The 15207-nt window shown below is 37.7% G+C and overlaps 1 protein-coding gene and 1 non-coding gene across 3 annotated transcripts; both read right to left on the bottom strand.

The window, feature by feature from the left end:
- Positions 1–712: 712 nt before the first annotated feature.
- On the bottom strand, positions 713–9403 carry LOC121996749. Of its 2 annotated transcripts, none has more exons than XM_042550826.1 (2): positions 2192–9403; positions 713–1539 (listed from the first exon to the last, which is right to left on the bottom strand). In XM_042550826.1, exon 1 carries the CDS (start codon positions 9392–9394, stop codon positions 7160–7162), a length of 2235 nt encoding a protein of 744 aa, XP_042406760.1. In that variant the 5' UTR covers positions 9395–9403; the 3' UTR covers positions 713–1539; positions 2192–7159. The 2 variants fall into 2 exon arrangements, with proteins under 2 accessions (XP_042406760.1, XP_042406761.1); XM_042550827.1 differs by having other exon boundaries at positions 6263–9403.
- Positions 9404–13200: 3797 nt separating this feature from the next.
- On the bottom strand, positions 13201–13302 carry LOC121998810. The gene has a single exon (XR_006116603.1). It is a non-coding gene; the product is annotated as a U6 spliceosomal RNA (small nuclear RNA).
- Between the last annotated feature and the right edge of the window lie 1905 nt (positions 13303–15207).

Here is a 15207-nt window from a genome sequence, read left to right as displayed (position 1 = left end):
ATTTTTTCATCAGCCGTCAGGGTAAATCGATTTAGTACCAAGTATCCAGCTTATGCCACCTAATCCTATAGGTGACCAGTTGGTAGCTTTCAAAATTGATGTCACAAATAAACTCTCAAATTAATGTTATAATCGAAAACCCACAACTACACAAGGAAATGTTTTAGTATAAGGCCCGAGTCAAATTTTTCAAGCATTATGCTAGAATTGTGTTTGTTTCAGATTCGAACACTCTTTTTGGGTTTTCTAGATATAAAATGGGGGTTTGGTATTAAAATGCAAAAGAGAACAGAATTGAACTTGCTGACAATAATTAATCTTACAGCAATGAATTTTAAAACCAGCTAAGAATGAAACACTTAAACCACATTTGCATTAAATGGAATTCAACCAAATTTCATTTATGAAAACCACATATTCGAAATTATTCCTAAACAAACTTAAGATCTAACCTAAGCTAAACATGCAAATTCTCTCTACCAAATTGAATTTACCAAATGGAAAACAAGTTGCAGAATCAATGTCCTTAACTGCAGAACCAAAACATGCAAGAGCTAAACATCACATCTAACTCATCTCACTACAAATTCTCTACTCTTTAACTCCAACTAAAGTATCAATGGATGGAAGGTTCAAACAGAAATGTTGATATCAAACAAAGAAGACAGAATTGTAGCAATTCTACTGCACGAACAGAACTAGACAGCACACAAAAACATAACTAAGCATATCAGATTCATGTAAAAAATGAAACTACAACTAAATCCAAACTATAAACTATCAGATTCAGAAACAAATCTGCAGGAATAAGAAAACCTAAGCTAGAAACAAACTGCAAAGAAAACCTAACATCCCTACAACTCAAATCTGAAATCAGTTTGTCTTCTCTTTGCCGTCACATAAAGATCTGTAGAGAACACTCCAACAGAAGTCAGATGGTGTCCTTGAACTCGAGACAACTCAGATTAAATTGTATCAGCTCACAAAAATACAGCGAGATCAGTTTCCTGAAGTGTCTCTCTGCTGCACGCTGCTGGGTTCGCTGGCACTGGAGTCACGAACTGGACGAAGGCTTGAAATGGATGGAAAACTGTCAGAAAAAGGGCTCAGAATCACCGGAGGACCACCGCCGATAATCCTGTGATGGAATGGAAACTCAAACCAGAAGAACGCCACTGATCTGAGCTGAAAATCGCAGCCCACAGCTACAGTACCATGCTCGCCAAATCCAATCGCTGATGAGAACTGATGGTCAGAATATGATCGTCGGAGGTTGAGGAACTCCACGCTGGTGAAGACAAGCTGGTTCGAAGCTTTGGAAGGAGGGAGGGAGCCGCGTCCGCGCCGTCACGAAAACTGGCACGATGAACAGTAGCGCGAGCTCACTGTTCACCGTGCCAAAAATTCCCTTTTATACCTAGGGTTTGGTCCAGCTGGGGTTTGACTCGAATCCAAGCTCAATTGGGGCCAGTTAGGGCTTTGGGCTCCATTTGGTTGAGTAAACCATGCCTCCACTTGAATCATGAACCCATTAGTACCCTACAAGACCAAATTCACATAATGAGAAATAAATCATGCATAAGATGGAGAAACATCATAAAGCTCATAAAAACCTTGTTTGGGGAAATATGATCAAAATTGGAATTAAACATGTGCAAATATACAAAGAACACTAAATATTAACCCAAAATTAATGTGTCAATTCACAGCTTATCAAATCCCCCACACTTATTCTTGCACGCCTCGTGCAAGTGAACCAACTAAAATAACAACTAATATGGTACCTCCTTCTCCTAACTAGTCTTGATCAAGTCCAAAAGAAAGTAAAAGGAAGTTATATGTAAGTATCAAGTTTCATAGACTCACACATTCATGATCTCTATTTTCACCTTGGTTCAATACTTAGTAAATTTCATCCATCATGAATAAAGTGAAAATGATAATATTTCTAATTCTCCCAAGGTAATTTGAGGTGGCTCTCTTCCTAATCTCAAATTTTACAAAGGTGGAGATCACTCAAGCTACTCATAGCAAATCCACTACCATAAGCTTGCTTTTCATCTAATTCAACCTCCATCACAGATATTAAGATGCAAAATCATGAAAATTCACAACCATTGTAAGGAAGAGCAAATTAGGATGTAAATGGAAGAATTAATTCTGATCAAGTAAGGAAGAAAATAAATTTCACATTGAAGTGGAAGACATGGAACTAGAATGCTATGTGATGTTCAATTTCGGCCAAGCACCAAATTATGCATTTCTTCATCCCATTGCTTCTTGTTACTGTTTTGATTTTGTAAACACACCAATCTGCAATCTTCCTTTAACTTCGCTCCATTCCCAGTGCAGATTGTATAGCTGCAGTGCAGATTGTATCCTCAATTTCAGAAACTGAACTAGCAACTAACATTCTGTTCCTACAACTCCATTCATTTCCTACGCTGCAGCTTCTTCGAAATCCCCAATTGAATCTGAAATTCTGCACTCTGGAATAGCAAGAAAACCTTGGAAGAAAGTTAATAATTTAACTCCATTCATTTCAGATTAAAATAGCAAGATAACTTGGCACAATTCAACAAATTGTCTTTGGCACAAAACTGGTTTGCCTTTACTCCGAGCTAAATCAGGATGCAGTTTCTTCTGCAAATGTTCACTTCTTTTCTCTTAACACTCTCTTCTGCATTTGACAGATAGTAAAGCTTACTCTCTTTCCCTGCAATAGCACAAAAATTCCAATTTGGATTTACTTTTTCTCACTGCAGTAACAGTCCAAATTCAGGCTGCCATTTTGGTTCAGTTTCAGTTTCCAGCTTTGTTTCCTGATTTGGTATACAATTTCTTATCTTAAATCTTGTAACTCTAGAGAAGAAGGATAACCAATTATCAATACTAAGTGGCAGCTAGATTTCAGATTTTGCTATGGTCATTAGCCCCTTAAACTCCATTCTGCACTCTAGTTTCAGCTTTCCTTCAATGCTAGACTTTGTATCAATCTAACATGTTCACCCACAAGAAATTTTCAATACTCCTTCATATTGTCTCTACAGACCCTTACAATGCATATCCAAAGTCCTTCCATTTTCCAGCAGCTCTGGCTCATCGCAATTATCATTCCAAATTGGCACAAAACTGCAAAACTGCATCTTCTGATTTTCCATTTTCTGCAAAACTGCATCTTCTGATTTTCTACACTATACTCATTCATGTCATTTCAGCAATCCATTCCTTTCAATTTTCACTTGTTCTTCTTTGAATTGAGTTGCACTTCCCAATTTGAGAGCTATCATTATCTTCTTTTACTCTTCCCTTTCACCAAAATTCAGCCTTTAAATGCTGTAAAATGTCACTGCTATATCATGTTTCCAATAATTAAATTGAATCTCAATAGAAGCTATTAATGCCAATTCCCCATTTGTTACTTCATGTTTCAGCACTTAATCTGAGCTTCTCCTCTCCATGATGTCAATTCTGAATTTTTTTCATACTCTAACAGCTCTCAACTTCATCTTCACAGAATTTCACAGTTTTCTTCACAGTTGTCTGAATTTTCAGCTCAACACTTGGTATCCTCACCTGATGTTGCTGCTCTCACTTCAAGCTTCACAATTTATCCCAATAAACTTCACAATCACTTAATCAAACAGTAGCTTGATTTCTGTCTTGTTTCAGCAAGTGACATCAAGTAGGAAGTTACTGTAATTTCTGAATTCCAGCAATGTCCTCATTGTTTAAGGTACCAATTGATGCCCTTTTCCTTCAAGTTTTCAAGGTAATTGATACTCCATTCAAGTGCTTAATTGATGAAATAATTGCCACCAATTGAATTCCCCATTAAAGTCCATTGTGATTAAATTTCCCAGCTACAAATGAACTGAATTCTGCTGTCCAGATTCTGTTCTGATTGATTTTTTTTTCTTTAAATCTTGCAAATGCCATGACAGTTACATACCATTTGTTTCCAGTCTCTTCTTGAATTCCAATTAAGCTTTCTTCACTTCGAATATTGTACTCTGATTTTGGTACAAAACTGGCACAGAATTCCCAGATCTGCTCTTCACTTCTGTAGAATTCTATTTCTATAAAAAAAAAACTAACCATGCACCAATTTCCGGATTCCAATCTGTTCACAAGATTTCAATCAAATGTATCAATATTGGAACAATAACACACAGCAATTTTCATCCACTGAACTTACTTAATTCTGCAGAATTCATTTTCTCAATCAAAACATTCTCCACCAAAACAAAAGAACTCAATTTTCAATTACACACCTCCCCCACACTTACTCTTTTGTCCGTCCCGGTCAAAATAAAATCATCACATATCATCCAAGATAACCACATCCAAAGAAATAAAACATGAGAAAAGAATAAAGATATGATGAATCATGACAAGAGAAATAGCAAAAATAGGTGAGGGCAATGTGATAATGGAGTAAATTTCATAAAAATGACTCAACACTGCTCTAATGGTATAAATCAGATTTGAAGCAAGTTCTAGAGTGAAATAAGCTACAAGTGCATCTGGCTCAAACCTCACTAGGTAAATAAAAGTTATCATACCATTTCATCAATCAAGAATCCATCACTAGTATCAACTTCTTGCAATCCTAGAGTTCAATCATGCCACAAAGTCTTTAAACAAGATAATCAAATTTAACATCCCTTTTCAAATCCCTTAAAATGATACAAGGAAATGTCAAAAGAAGGAAGTACCATTTATTCCTAAAACAAAGACTATCAAACTCAAAGAAATGGTAACTATCATGAACATAAAACCTAAATTCCAAAACTATAACTATGCAAAAATAAAAACTACTAATGAAACTCAAAATTTATTTATGCAAGAAAATTCTAAATGAAACTGAAACTTCTCCTAACATATAAGAAAAACTACTAAAATCTAAAATTTATTCATTTGCAAAGGAACAAAAGATAAAGTGAAACTCCCCTCTAACTCGAGTAGATAGCATCAACATGTTCCATTTCCTCCACCACCAAGCCCTTCACTTCTTCATGAAACTTTTTAAGCCTCTGTCCATTAACTTTAAAAATCCGGCCAGTAGACATATCCTGAATCTCAACCACTCCATAAAAGAAAACATGAGTAACACAAAAAGGTCCTTCCCATCTAGATCTCAACTTACCTTTAATCAATTTGAGACGAGATCGATATAGAAGTACTTTGTCACCAATTTGAAACTCTTTCACTTCAATTTGTTTGTCATGAAATCTCTTGGCATTTTCTTTGTAAATCCGTGAGTTCTCAAAGGCTTCCAATCTAATCTCTTCAAGTTCTTGCAGTTACAATTTTCTTTCTTCTCCAGCCGTATCACTATCAAGATTGCATGTTTTAACCGCCCAATACGCCCTATGCTCAATCTCCACAGGCAAATGACATGTTTTTCCATACGCAATCCTATATGGAGACATTCTTATAGGGGTCTTGAAAGCGGTCCTATAAGCCCATAGTGCATCTTCAAGTCTTTTGCTCCAATCTTTTCTATCCAGTCTCACAGTCTTTTCAAGAATTGATTTCACCTCCCTATTAGACACTTCTGCTTACCCATTTGTTTGCGGGTGATAGGATGTAGAAACTTTATGTGTAACCCCGTACTTATGTAGCAAAGTCTTCATGTGTCTGTTACAAAAATGAGACCCTCGATCACTTATGATCGCCCTGGGTACTCCAAACCTGCAAAATATGTGAGACCTGACAAAACTAACAACAACAGAAGAGTCATCAGTCCGAGTGGGAATGGCCTCCACCCATTTGGAAACATAATCAACTGCCAATAAAATGTAAACAAAACCAAAAGAGGCAGGAAATGGACCCATAAAGTCAATACCCCAAACATCAAAAATCTCAAAAAATAATATGAATTGTTGAGGCATTTCATTTCTAAGTCCTATGTTCCCAGTTCGTTGACACCTATCACATGATCGATAAAAAGCATAAGCATCACGAAAAAGGGTATGCCAATACAAACCACATTCTAATATTTTCCTAACAGTTCTTTGTGGTCCAAAATGTCCTCCACACTCAAAAGAATGACAAAAAGTAAGTACAGACTGAAACTCAGAGTCAGGTATGCATCTCTTAATGATCTGATCACTACAAAACTTCCACAAATAAGGATCATCCCAAACATAGAATTTTGAATCACTTTTTAACTTATCTTTTTGAGCTTTTGAAAATTGTTTGGGATAAACATGTGCAACTAAGAAATTCACTAGATCCGCATACCATGGAGACTCACCCTGTAGCTGTAAAAGCTGCTCATCCCTGAAATCATCATCAATGGCCGAATGGTCCAAGTCTCTTTCAATTCGGCTCAAGTGATCTGCAACCAAGTTCTCCTTCCCGCTCCTATCACATATTTCTACGTCGAATTCTTGAAACAGAAGCATCCATCTGATTAATCTAGGCTTTGCATCAGGCTTCTTGAGGAGATACTTCAAAGCTGCATGATCAGAAAAGATAATCACATGAGAACAAAGAAGATATGATCTAAATTTATCTAAAGCAAAAACAATAGAAAGAAGCTCTTTTTCTGTTGTTGTGTAGTTTGCTTGAGCTGAGTCCAAAGTCTTGGAAGCATAGCAAATAACATGTGGTTCTCCATCCACTCTCTGTGCCAGTACGGCTCCCACTACATAATCTGAAGCATCACACATCAACTCGAAGGGTAAGGACCAGTCTGGGGGTCTGATAATCGGTGCTGAAGTAAGAGCCTCCTTCAATCTGTCAAAAGCCTCTCTGCACCTCTGATCGAAATCAAACATGACATCCTTCTGAAGTAGCTGAGATAAGGGTAGAGCAATCTTACTGAAGTCTCTAATAAATCTCCTGTAGAATCCTGCATGGCCAAGAAAAGCTTGAACCTCCCGCACGCATGCGGGGTAAGATAAAGAAGATATAGCGCTAACTTTAGCAGGATCTACTTCAATGCCCTTCCTAGAGACTATATGACCTAAAACAATGCCATGCTCTACCATAAAATAACACTTTTCAAAATTTAAAACCAAATCCGTGTCGATACATCTACTCAAAACTCGAGACAAGTTTTCCAAACATGCATCAAAAGAAAAACCATAAACAGAAAAATTATCCATGAAAACTTCCATGGAATGCTCTAATAAATCACCAAAAATACTCACCATGCATCGCTGAAAAGTACCTGGAGCATTGCACAATCCAAATGGCATTTACGATATGCGAATGTACCGAAAGGGCAGGTAAAGGTAGTCTTCTCCTGGTCCTCTGGGTCGATGCAAATCTGAAAATAACCAGTATAACCGTCAAGAAAACAATAATGGGATTTACCTGCCAGCCGCTCTAACATCTGATCAATAAAGGGAAGTGGATAATGATCCTTTCGGCTTGCTTGATTCAGCTTCCTGTAATCCACACATACTCTCCAGGAATTCTTCACTCTCGTGGGCACCAGTTTGTTCTCTTCATTAGCTACCACTGTCACCCCTGACTTCTTCGGAACCACATGGATGGGACTGACCCATTTACTGTCAGAAATCGGATAAATGATGCCAGCCTGTAAGAGTCTAGTCACCTCCTTCTTTACAACATCCAAAATCAATGGGTTTAGTCGTCTCTGTGGCTGTCTCACTGGCCTCACATCCTCCTCTAAGTGAATCTTATGCATACAAATGGAAGGACTGATCCCAGAAATGTCTGCCAGAGTCCATCCAATTGCCTTCCTATACTGTCTCAGAATCTCTAACAATCGTTCCTCCTGATCCGGTTCCAAATTCTGAGCTATGATGACAGGTAGCTGCTGATTCTCTCCCAAATAGGCATACTTCAAATGTTGAGGCAATGGCTTTAATTCCTCCTGTGTCTGGTCATTAGTAGGTGATTCTAGGGGTAGTGCTGCTGAGCAATCCCCTACACATACCTCTTCCTCTCTGAGCGATCCTAGGGGTAATGCTTCTCCTAAGCAATCCCCTACGCATTCACTTAAGTTAACATCAGATTCCACATCTAAAATATCTTCCAACAATGCAATGAATTCATTCTCCATACCAAAATCAGAAACCTCTAATTCTGAATCAACATCTGACAAGAACTCCATGCCATCCAACTCCTCCGATATATCCACGCTAAGTATAGAATGATCCTCTCTAGGATGCTTCATAGCCTCAAAAATGCTGAAACGAACCACTGTGTCTCCTATCTCCATAGAAAGAGTTCCTGCATGTACATCTATCTTGGTTCTAGCAGTCTTCAAGAATGGACGTCCAAGAATAAGTGGAGCCCTGTTTGCAAGCACATCACCCTCCATATCTAAGATGTAAAAATCTGCAGGAAAAATTAACTCCCTCACTTTTACCAATACATCCTCAATTACTCCTGCTGGGTGTGCTTGACTTCGGTTGGCCAACTGAATCACTACACCTGTAGGCTGCAAAGGTCCAATTCTTAATGACTGAAAAATTGATTTAGGCATCACATTAATAGAAGCTCCAAGATCTAACATCGCATCCTCAAAAATACAATCGCCTATCACACAAGGCACTGTGAAAACTCCTGGATCTTCACACTTCTGAGGAACTGGCTGAAGTAATGCTAAAACATTCTTTCCCATACTTATCAATTCATTCCCCTTTAATTTCTTTTTGTGCACACAAAGATCCTTGAGGAATTTGACATATTTAGGAATTTGCTTGATCATTGTAAGCAAAGGCACATTCACTTCAACCTTACTAAATAATTTCACCAATTCTTGATATTCCCTAGCCTTTTCTTCCTCCATTTCTTTTCTTGGTTGTACACTTCTTTGAGGGAAAGGTAACGGAATGGAATGCTCAGCTCCTTGCTGGGTAATATTTCTGTCCAAATTATGTGCAGAATTTTCTAGATTCTGTGCTGAATTTGGAGCTGCTGTTGTAGTAAATTCCAAACTGAAATCTGATCCACCAATTTGATCAGAATCTGAAGTTGCAGGTTGATTGAAATGTTGCTGATCCGCTCCGTTAATCCCATGCTGTGCAGAATCCGGTTGCTCTGAATTTGCTGGAAAATTCTGGAAACTTTGTGGAGTCAAATCTGAAGCTGTCCTGGATATGCCTTGTTGTGATCTAGCTGAAAAATTCGAATTCGGGTCTGAAATTGTTTTACCACTTCGAAGAGTTAATGCACTCACATTTCCTTTAGGATTTGGAGTCGGTTGTGAAGGTAATTGCCCAGATCCTTGATTTTGCATCAATTTAATGTTGCTAGCAAGCTGCCCAATCTGCCTTTCAATGTTTTGCAATGTTGTATCAGTCCTCTGCTGATGTTGCTGCTGTTGCATCATCTGCTGTTGTTGTTGAAGCACTTGCTGCATCAAATCCTCAATTTTTGAGCTGCTAAAGTTCTGCTGAGGTTGCATTGATCTTGGGCTTGAAGAAGAAGGCAGTGCAAGCTGAGATTAGTGCTGATTTGTACTACTTGGCTGTTGGAAATTCTGCACAGGTTACTGAACATGCTGGAAATGTGTGTGCTGATTCTGTGAATTCTGAAACTGTGGCTGACTTACAATATTTGAATGCTGAAAATTCTGGAATGGTTGAAATTGCTAATTTTGGCTGAAGTTTTGCTGAAATTGAGGCTGCTGATATTGCTGAGAATGACTTGCTGGATGATTCTGGTAATGATGTTGATTCTGTGAATTCTGATAATATGGCTGATGAATCTGCCCTTGTGGTTGTTGCTGATAAAATACATTCCCATACCTCAAATTTGGATGATCCCTCCACCCTAGATTGTAAGTTGAAGAGTTGGGATCATATTTGTATTGCTGAAATTGAGGTCTTGAAATGGCTGCAACTGATTCATCTTGATGTAGATTAGGACAATGATCCGAAGAGTGATCTTGGCTTGAACAAATTCCACACAACTTCATCATTGGTAAAGGAAAATTTGAAACATGACTTGAATTTTGCAACGCCATTTGCTTCACTAGAGAAGTCAATTCTTGCAAATTGTTCCTAATTTCTTGTTGCTCAGTTGAAACTAAATGAGTTTCATTAACCACTCTAGTACCGAGAGCTCTACTCCCAAATTGTTGTGAATTTTCTGCCATATTTGAAATTAGCTCTCTTGCTTGATTTGGAGTCTTATTCACCAAGGCTCCTCCAGCTGCTGCATCTATCATGCTCCTATCCATGGGAAGTAAACCCTCATAAAATATTGAACAAGGAGCTGGTCACTAATTTGATGTTGTGGACAACTCGAACACAGCTTCTTGAATCTCTCCCAATAATCATAAAGAGTCTCTCCCACTACTTGTTGAATACCACAAATGCTCTTCCTGATAGTTGCAGTCCTAGAAGCTGGGAAAAATTTATCCAAAAATGCTCTCTTCATATCAATCCAACTCGTAATGTATCCAGCTGGAAGGCAATATAACCAGTCTTTAGCTGCTCCCGTCAAAGAGAATGGAAAAGCCCTCAACTTAATGTCTTCTTCTGAAATCCCTTGTGGCTTCATGGTTGAACAAACCACATGGAATTCATGTAGATGGCGGTTGGGATCCTCTCTTGATAAGCCTTGAAATTTGGGAAGCAGATGAATAAGTCCTAATGTGAATTCAAAATCTCCTGCCAAATCTGGATAAGTGATGCATGAGTACTTATAAGCCACATCTGGTGCTGCAAGTTCTTTCATAGTTCGATCCCCTTCTGTTATCTGATTATCCATCTCTGAAATTCTGCTCTCACAAGTTGCTGCTAACCTAGCTTGTCTCCTTAAAGCCCAAAAGGTTCTCTCAATCTCCGGGTCAAGTTCAAGCAATATTGCAAAGGAAGACCTAGTCATGCAAGCCAATAAACAATCAAAATTCAGTAGATATTCAATAAAATCATAAAAATCAGCAAACTAAAGCTGAGAAAATTATTCACAATCCAAAACAAACAATTAATTCTAGCAAAGTTTAGAAGTTCCCCAGCAACAGCGCCAAAATTTGGTAGCTTTCAAAATTGATGTCACAAATAAACTCCCAAATTAATGTTATAATCGAAAACCCACAACTACACAAGGAAATGCTTTAGTATAAGGCCCGAGTCAAATTTTTCAAGGATTATGCTAGAATTGTGTTTGTTTAAGATTCGAACACTCTTTTTGGGTTTTCTAGATATAAAATGGGGGTTTGGTATTAAAATGCAAAAGAGAACAGAATTGAACTTGCTGGCAATAATTAATCTTACAGCAATGAATTTTAAAACCAGCTAAGAATGAAACACTTAAACCACATTTGCATTAAATGGAATTCAACCAAATTTCATTTATGAAAACCACAGATTCGAAATTATTCCTAAACAAACTTAAGATCTAACCTAAGCTAAACATGCAAATTCTCTCTACCAAATTGAATTTACCAAATGGAAAACAAGTTGCAGAATCAATGTCCTTAACTGCAGAACCAAAACATGCAAGAGCTAAACATCACATCTAACTCATCTCACTACAAATTCTCTACTCTTTAACTCCAACTAAAGTATCAATGGATGGAAGGTTCAAACAGAAATGCTGATATCAAACAAAGAAGACAGAATTGTAGCAATTCTGTTGCACGAACAGAACTAGACAGCACACAAAAACAGAACTAAGCATATCAGATTCATGTAAAAAATGAAACTACAACTAAATCCAAAATATAAACTATCAGATTCAGAAACAAATCTGCAGGAATAAGAAAACCTAAGCTAGAAACAAACTGCAAAGAAAACCTAACATCCCTACAACTCAAATCTGAAATCAGTTTGTCTTCTCTTTGCCGTCACACAAAGATCTGCAGAGAACACTCCAACAGAAATCAGATAGTGTCCTTGAACTCGAGACAACTCAGATTAACTTGTATCAGCTCACAAAAATACAGCGAGATTAGTTTCCTGAAGTGTCTCTCTGCTGCACGCTGCTGGGTTCGCTGGCACTGGAGTCACGAACTGGACGAAGGCTTGAAATGGATGGAAAACTGTCGGAAAAAGGGCTCAGAATCACCGGAGGACCACCGCCGATAATCCTGTGATGGAATGGAAACTCAGACCAGAAGAACGCCGCTGATCTGAGCTGAAAATCGCAGCCCACAGCTACAGTACCATGCTCGCCAAATCCAATCGCTGATGAGAACTGATGGTCGGAATCTGATCGTCGGAGGTTGAGGAACTCCACGCTGGTGAAGACAAGCTGGTTCGAAGCTCTGGAAGGAGGGAGGGAGCTGCGTCTGCGCCGTCACAAAAACTGGCACGATGAACAGTAGCGCGAGCTCACTGTTCACCGTGCCAAAAATTCCCTTTTATACCTAGGGTTTGGTCCAGCTGGGGTTTGACTCGAATCCAAGCTCAATTGGGGTCAGTTAGGGCTTTGGGCTCCATTTGGTTGAGTGAACCATGCCTCCACTTGAATCATGAACCCATTAGTACCCTACAAGACCAAATTCACATAATGAGAAATAAATCATGCATAAGATGGAGAAACATCATAAAGCTCATAAAAACCTTGTTTGGGGAAATATGATTAAAATTGGAATTAAACATGTGCAAATATACAAAGAACACCAAATATTAACCCAAAATTAATGTGTCAATTCATAGCTTATCACCAGTCCAGCTCCATTAAAGTTTTCCTATCGGCCGCTAAAGTAAATTCTACACTATTGCCCTAGGCACACAATTTAAGTATTTTTTTTAGTAATCTAGCTATCTAACTTTTTTAACTGACTAATCTTGGAGGTAACTGGTTGACCTTATAAAAGTTTTCCACTGATCACCAGGATGAATCAAAAAATGCTCGTGGAGGCTTATCCAAGTGGTCAACATTCTGTAAGTTGTTATACCATTGGAGGAAAATTCCAATAGTGTGTCAGTTAAGATTTAACTCTTAAATGCTTGATTAACTGCTTGAGGGCATAACCGCTCTATCATTGCTTCGGAGGAGTAGGATTTACGTACTTCTCTGCAAATGCCATACATTGGGCGCCCCACACGGCTAGCCCCACAACCATCTCGCCTGCTCGATTTCTTTTGCTACAAAAGTAAACTAAGCAGGCTATCACATGAGAGGGTATTTTCTGTCGACTTTTTCAAAAATCGACCCTTGCCTATTTTTACACTACCATGTGTTGACCAACTTGGCTATGCCTTGGGAGTACATGATTTAAGTACTTTTGTAACAAAAGGATGATTACGCTCACCCTACAAAACTTTAGATCATTTCTCAATTTATGTGTGTCATCATGTGTGAGGGCCATACTAATCTTCTCTATATCATTCTACTTTTATCGAATGTCTATGAAGAGACCACGAGAGTTAAGTATTTTTTTTTTGTAGTCCCGGTATCCATCTCTTCAAACCTATTAATCTATGGATGGTTCAATCCCACAAAAGTTGTTCACTACCATTAGAGTAAATTGGAAAACGTGAGGATTTAGTACTTATAGAGCAAAAGATGATAATGTTGAGACTAAAAGAATTTAGATATCTAGTCCTCATGGTTTTATTTTTGGATTATACCCAAAAGGTCTCATATCAATGGAGATATCTTTCTCTTATAAACTCATGATCTTTCCCATATGTTTTTAATGTGGGATTATGTTTGCAACCTTGCAACCCAATAATCTCTCCCTAAATGAAGAACCACATGCTCCCTGTTAAGAGGAAAGTCTATCCGTTTGATATTTAATTCTCGACCCACCAGGTCTTCCTACCCCTCGGTCCACTTCCTTCGTTCAAGATCAATATTATGCTCACATGACTCGATTAGACCATAACTCTTGTACATAATCGGTGATTAGACCTTCTAGCAGTCGGAGCTCTGATACCAATTGTTGGGACCAAAATAATTTAGATATCTTCACAATGGTATGATATCATCCACTTTGGGTTTAAGCCCTCACTGTTTTATTTTTGTACTCTACCCAAAATATCTCATACCAATAGAGATATCTTTCTCTTCTAAACCCATAATCTTTTCCATTGTTTTCAATGTAAAACTATGTTTGCAACCTTGCAATTCCAATAGATAACGCTCATCCCAGATATCCTAGTAAGAGAATTTAAGTACTTGGTGGCACAAGGTCATACGCTGACCTTGGATGTCTCACACAACTGGTCCCATAATCATTTGTAGAGGAGTAAAATCATGGATGACTTTTCTTTGAACAATGATCATTGCATAAGGGAGGGCAAGAATCTGACATATTTTGCTATCAGGAATTGACCTCCAGACCTCTTGATAGTAACACCTCATGTAATAACCATCTACATGGGGGAGGATTTAAGTATTTGGTGACAAAAAGGTCATACATTGAGCCCGACCACTCCTTACGACTAGTCTTATAGTAATTTATAGAGAAGTAACCATAAATAATTTTATCTCTGAATAATGACCATTATATGAGAAATGATAGACACCTAACAAATATTTTATTATCAAAAATTGACCTATAGATTTGTTGATGGTAACACTGTATATAATGACTATATGTCCGTCCTATGGGCACCAGGATTTAAGTACTTATGATTAATCAGATTAGGTAATGTCAAGTCTGAGATAATCGGTCCGATCCCATGGAAGTTTCTCATTGATCACTAGGGTAAATCGGGAAGCGCTCGCAGAAGGCAGTCCAGGAGCTCAACATTTTTTAGTTGCGTACCCCTATTTGGAGGAAAAATTCCTATAAATTTATCATAGTTAAGATTCGAATCGTAAATATTTGAATAATAATTTAAATATCCTATCGTTACACCATAATCCGAGGGCACCAGGATTCAAGAACTTGAACATGCATGATAATGTTTTACTCAATTAATTAGCTGTTCTAAGCTATATTCTCCTCTTTCGGCATGTTCCACGCATCAAATTAGCACGAACATTTTAATTAAATAGAGTCCTATTGTTTAATATATTCATAATTAGACCAACGGAATCACGTGCGGACCAACCGCCCAGTCTGTTCCGATAAAATTACAACTTCAACCTTGGAGTTTTTTGTTAAATTTTAACTTGGCTCTTGAACTTTGAAATATCTGCTTTAAGATAATTTCTCTCTGTTTTTAAGTTCATGACAAAATTAATTAGGATATATTGAAGTTTTAAAGACAAATACACCATATTTTAATATTAGCTGTATTTATTATTTTTATTATTTAAAATAAAAAAATGTTACCGACTTAAGGTAATGATTATCATTAATACTTATTATCA

Source organism: Zingiber officinale, chromosome 6A (genome assembly GCF_018446385.1).
Source record: "Zingiber officinale cultivar Zhangliang chromosome 6A, Zo_v1.1, whole genome shotgun sequence".
NCBI classification, from domain to species: domain Eukaryota; kingdom Viridiplantae; phylum Streptophyta; class Magnoliopsida; order Zingiberales; family Zingiberaceae; genus Zingiber; species Zingiber officinale.
The sequence above is the reverse complement of the archived record's forward strand: the minus strand, read 5'-3'. Positions and strand labels throughout refer to the sequence as shown.

Coding starts and splice junctions, on each gene's coding strand:
- LOC121996749 (XM_042550826.1), bottom strand. CDS start 9,394: ATGCAACCTCAGCAGAACTTTAGCAGCTCAAAAATTGAGGATTTGATG.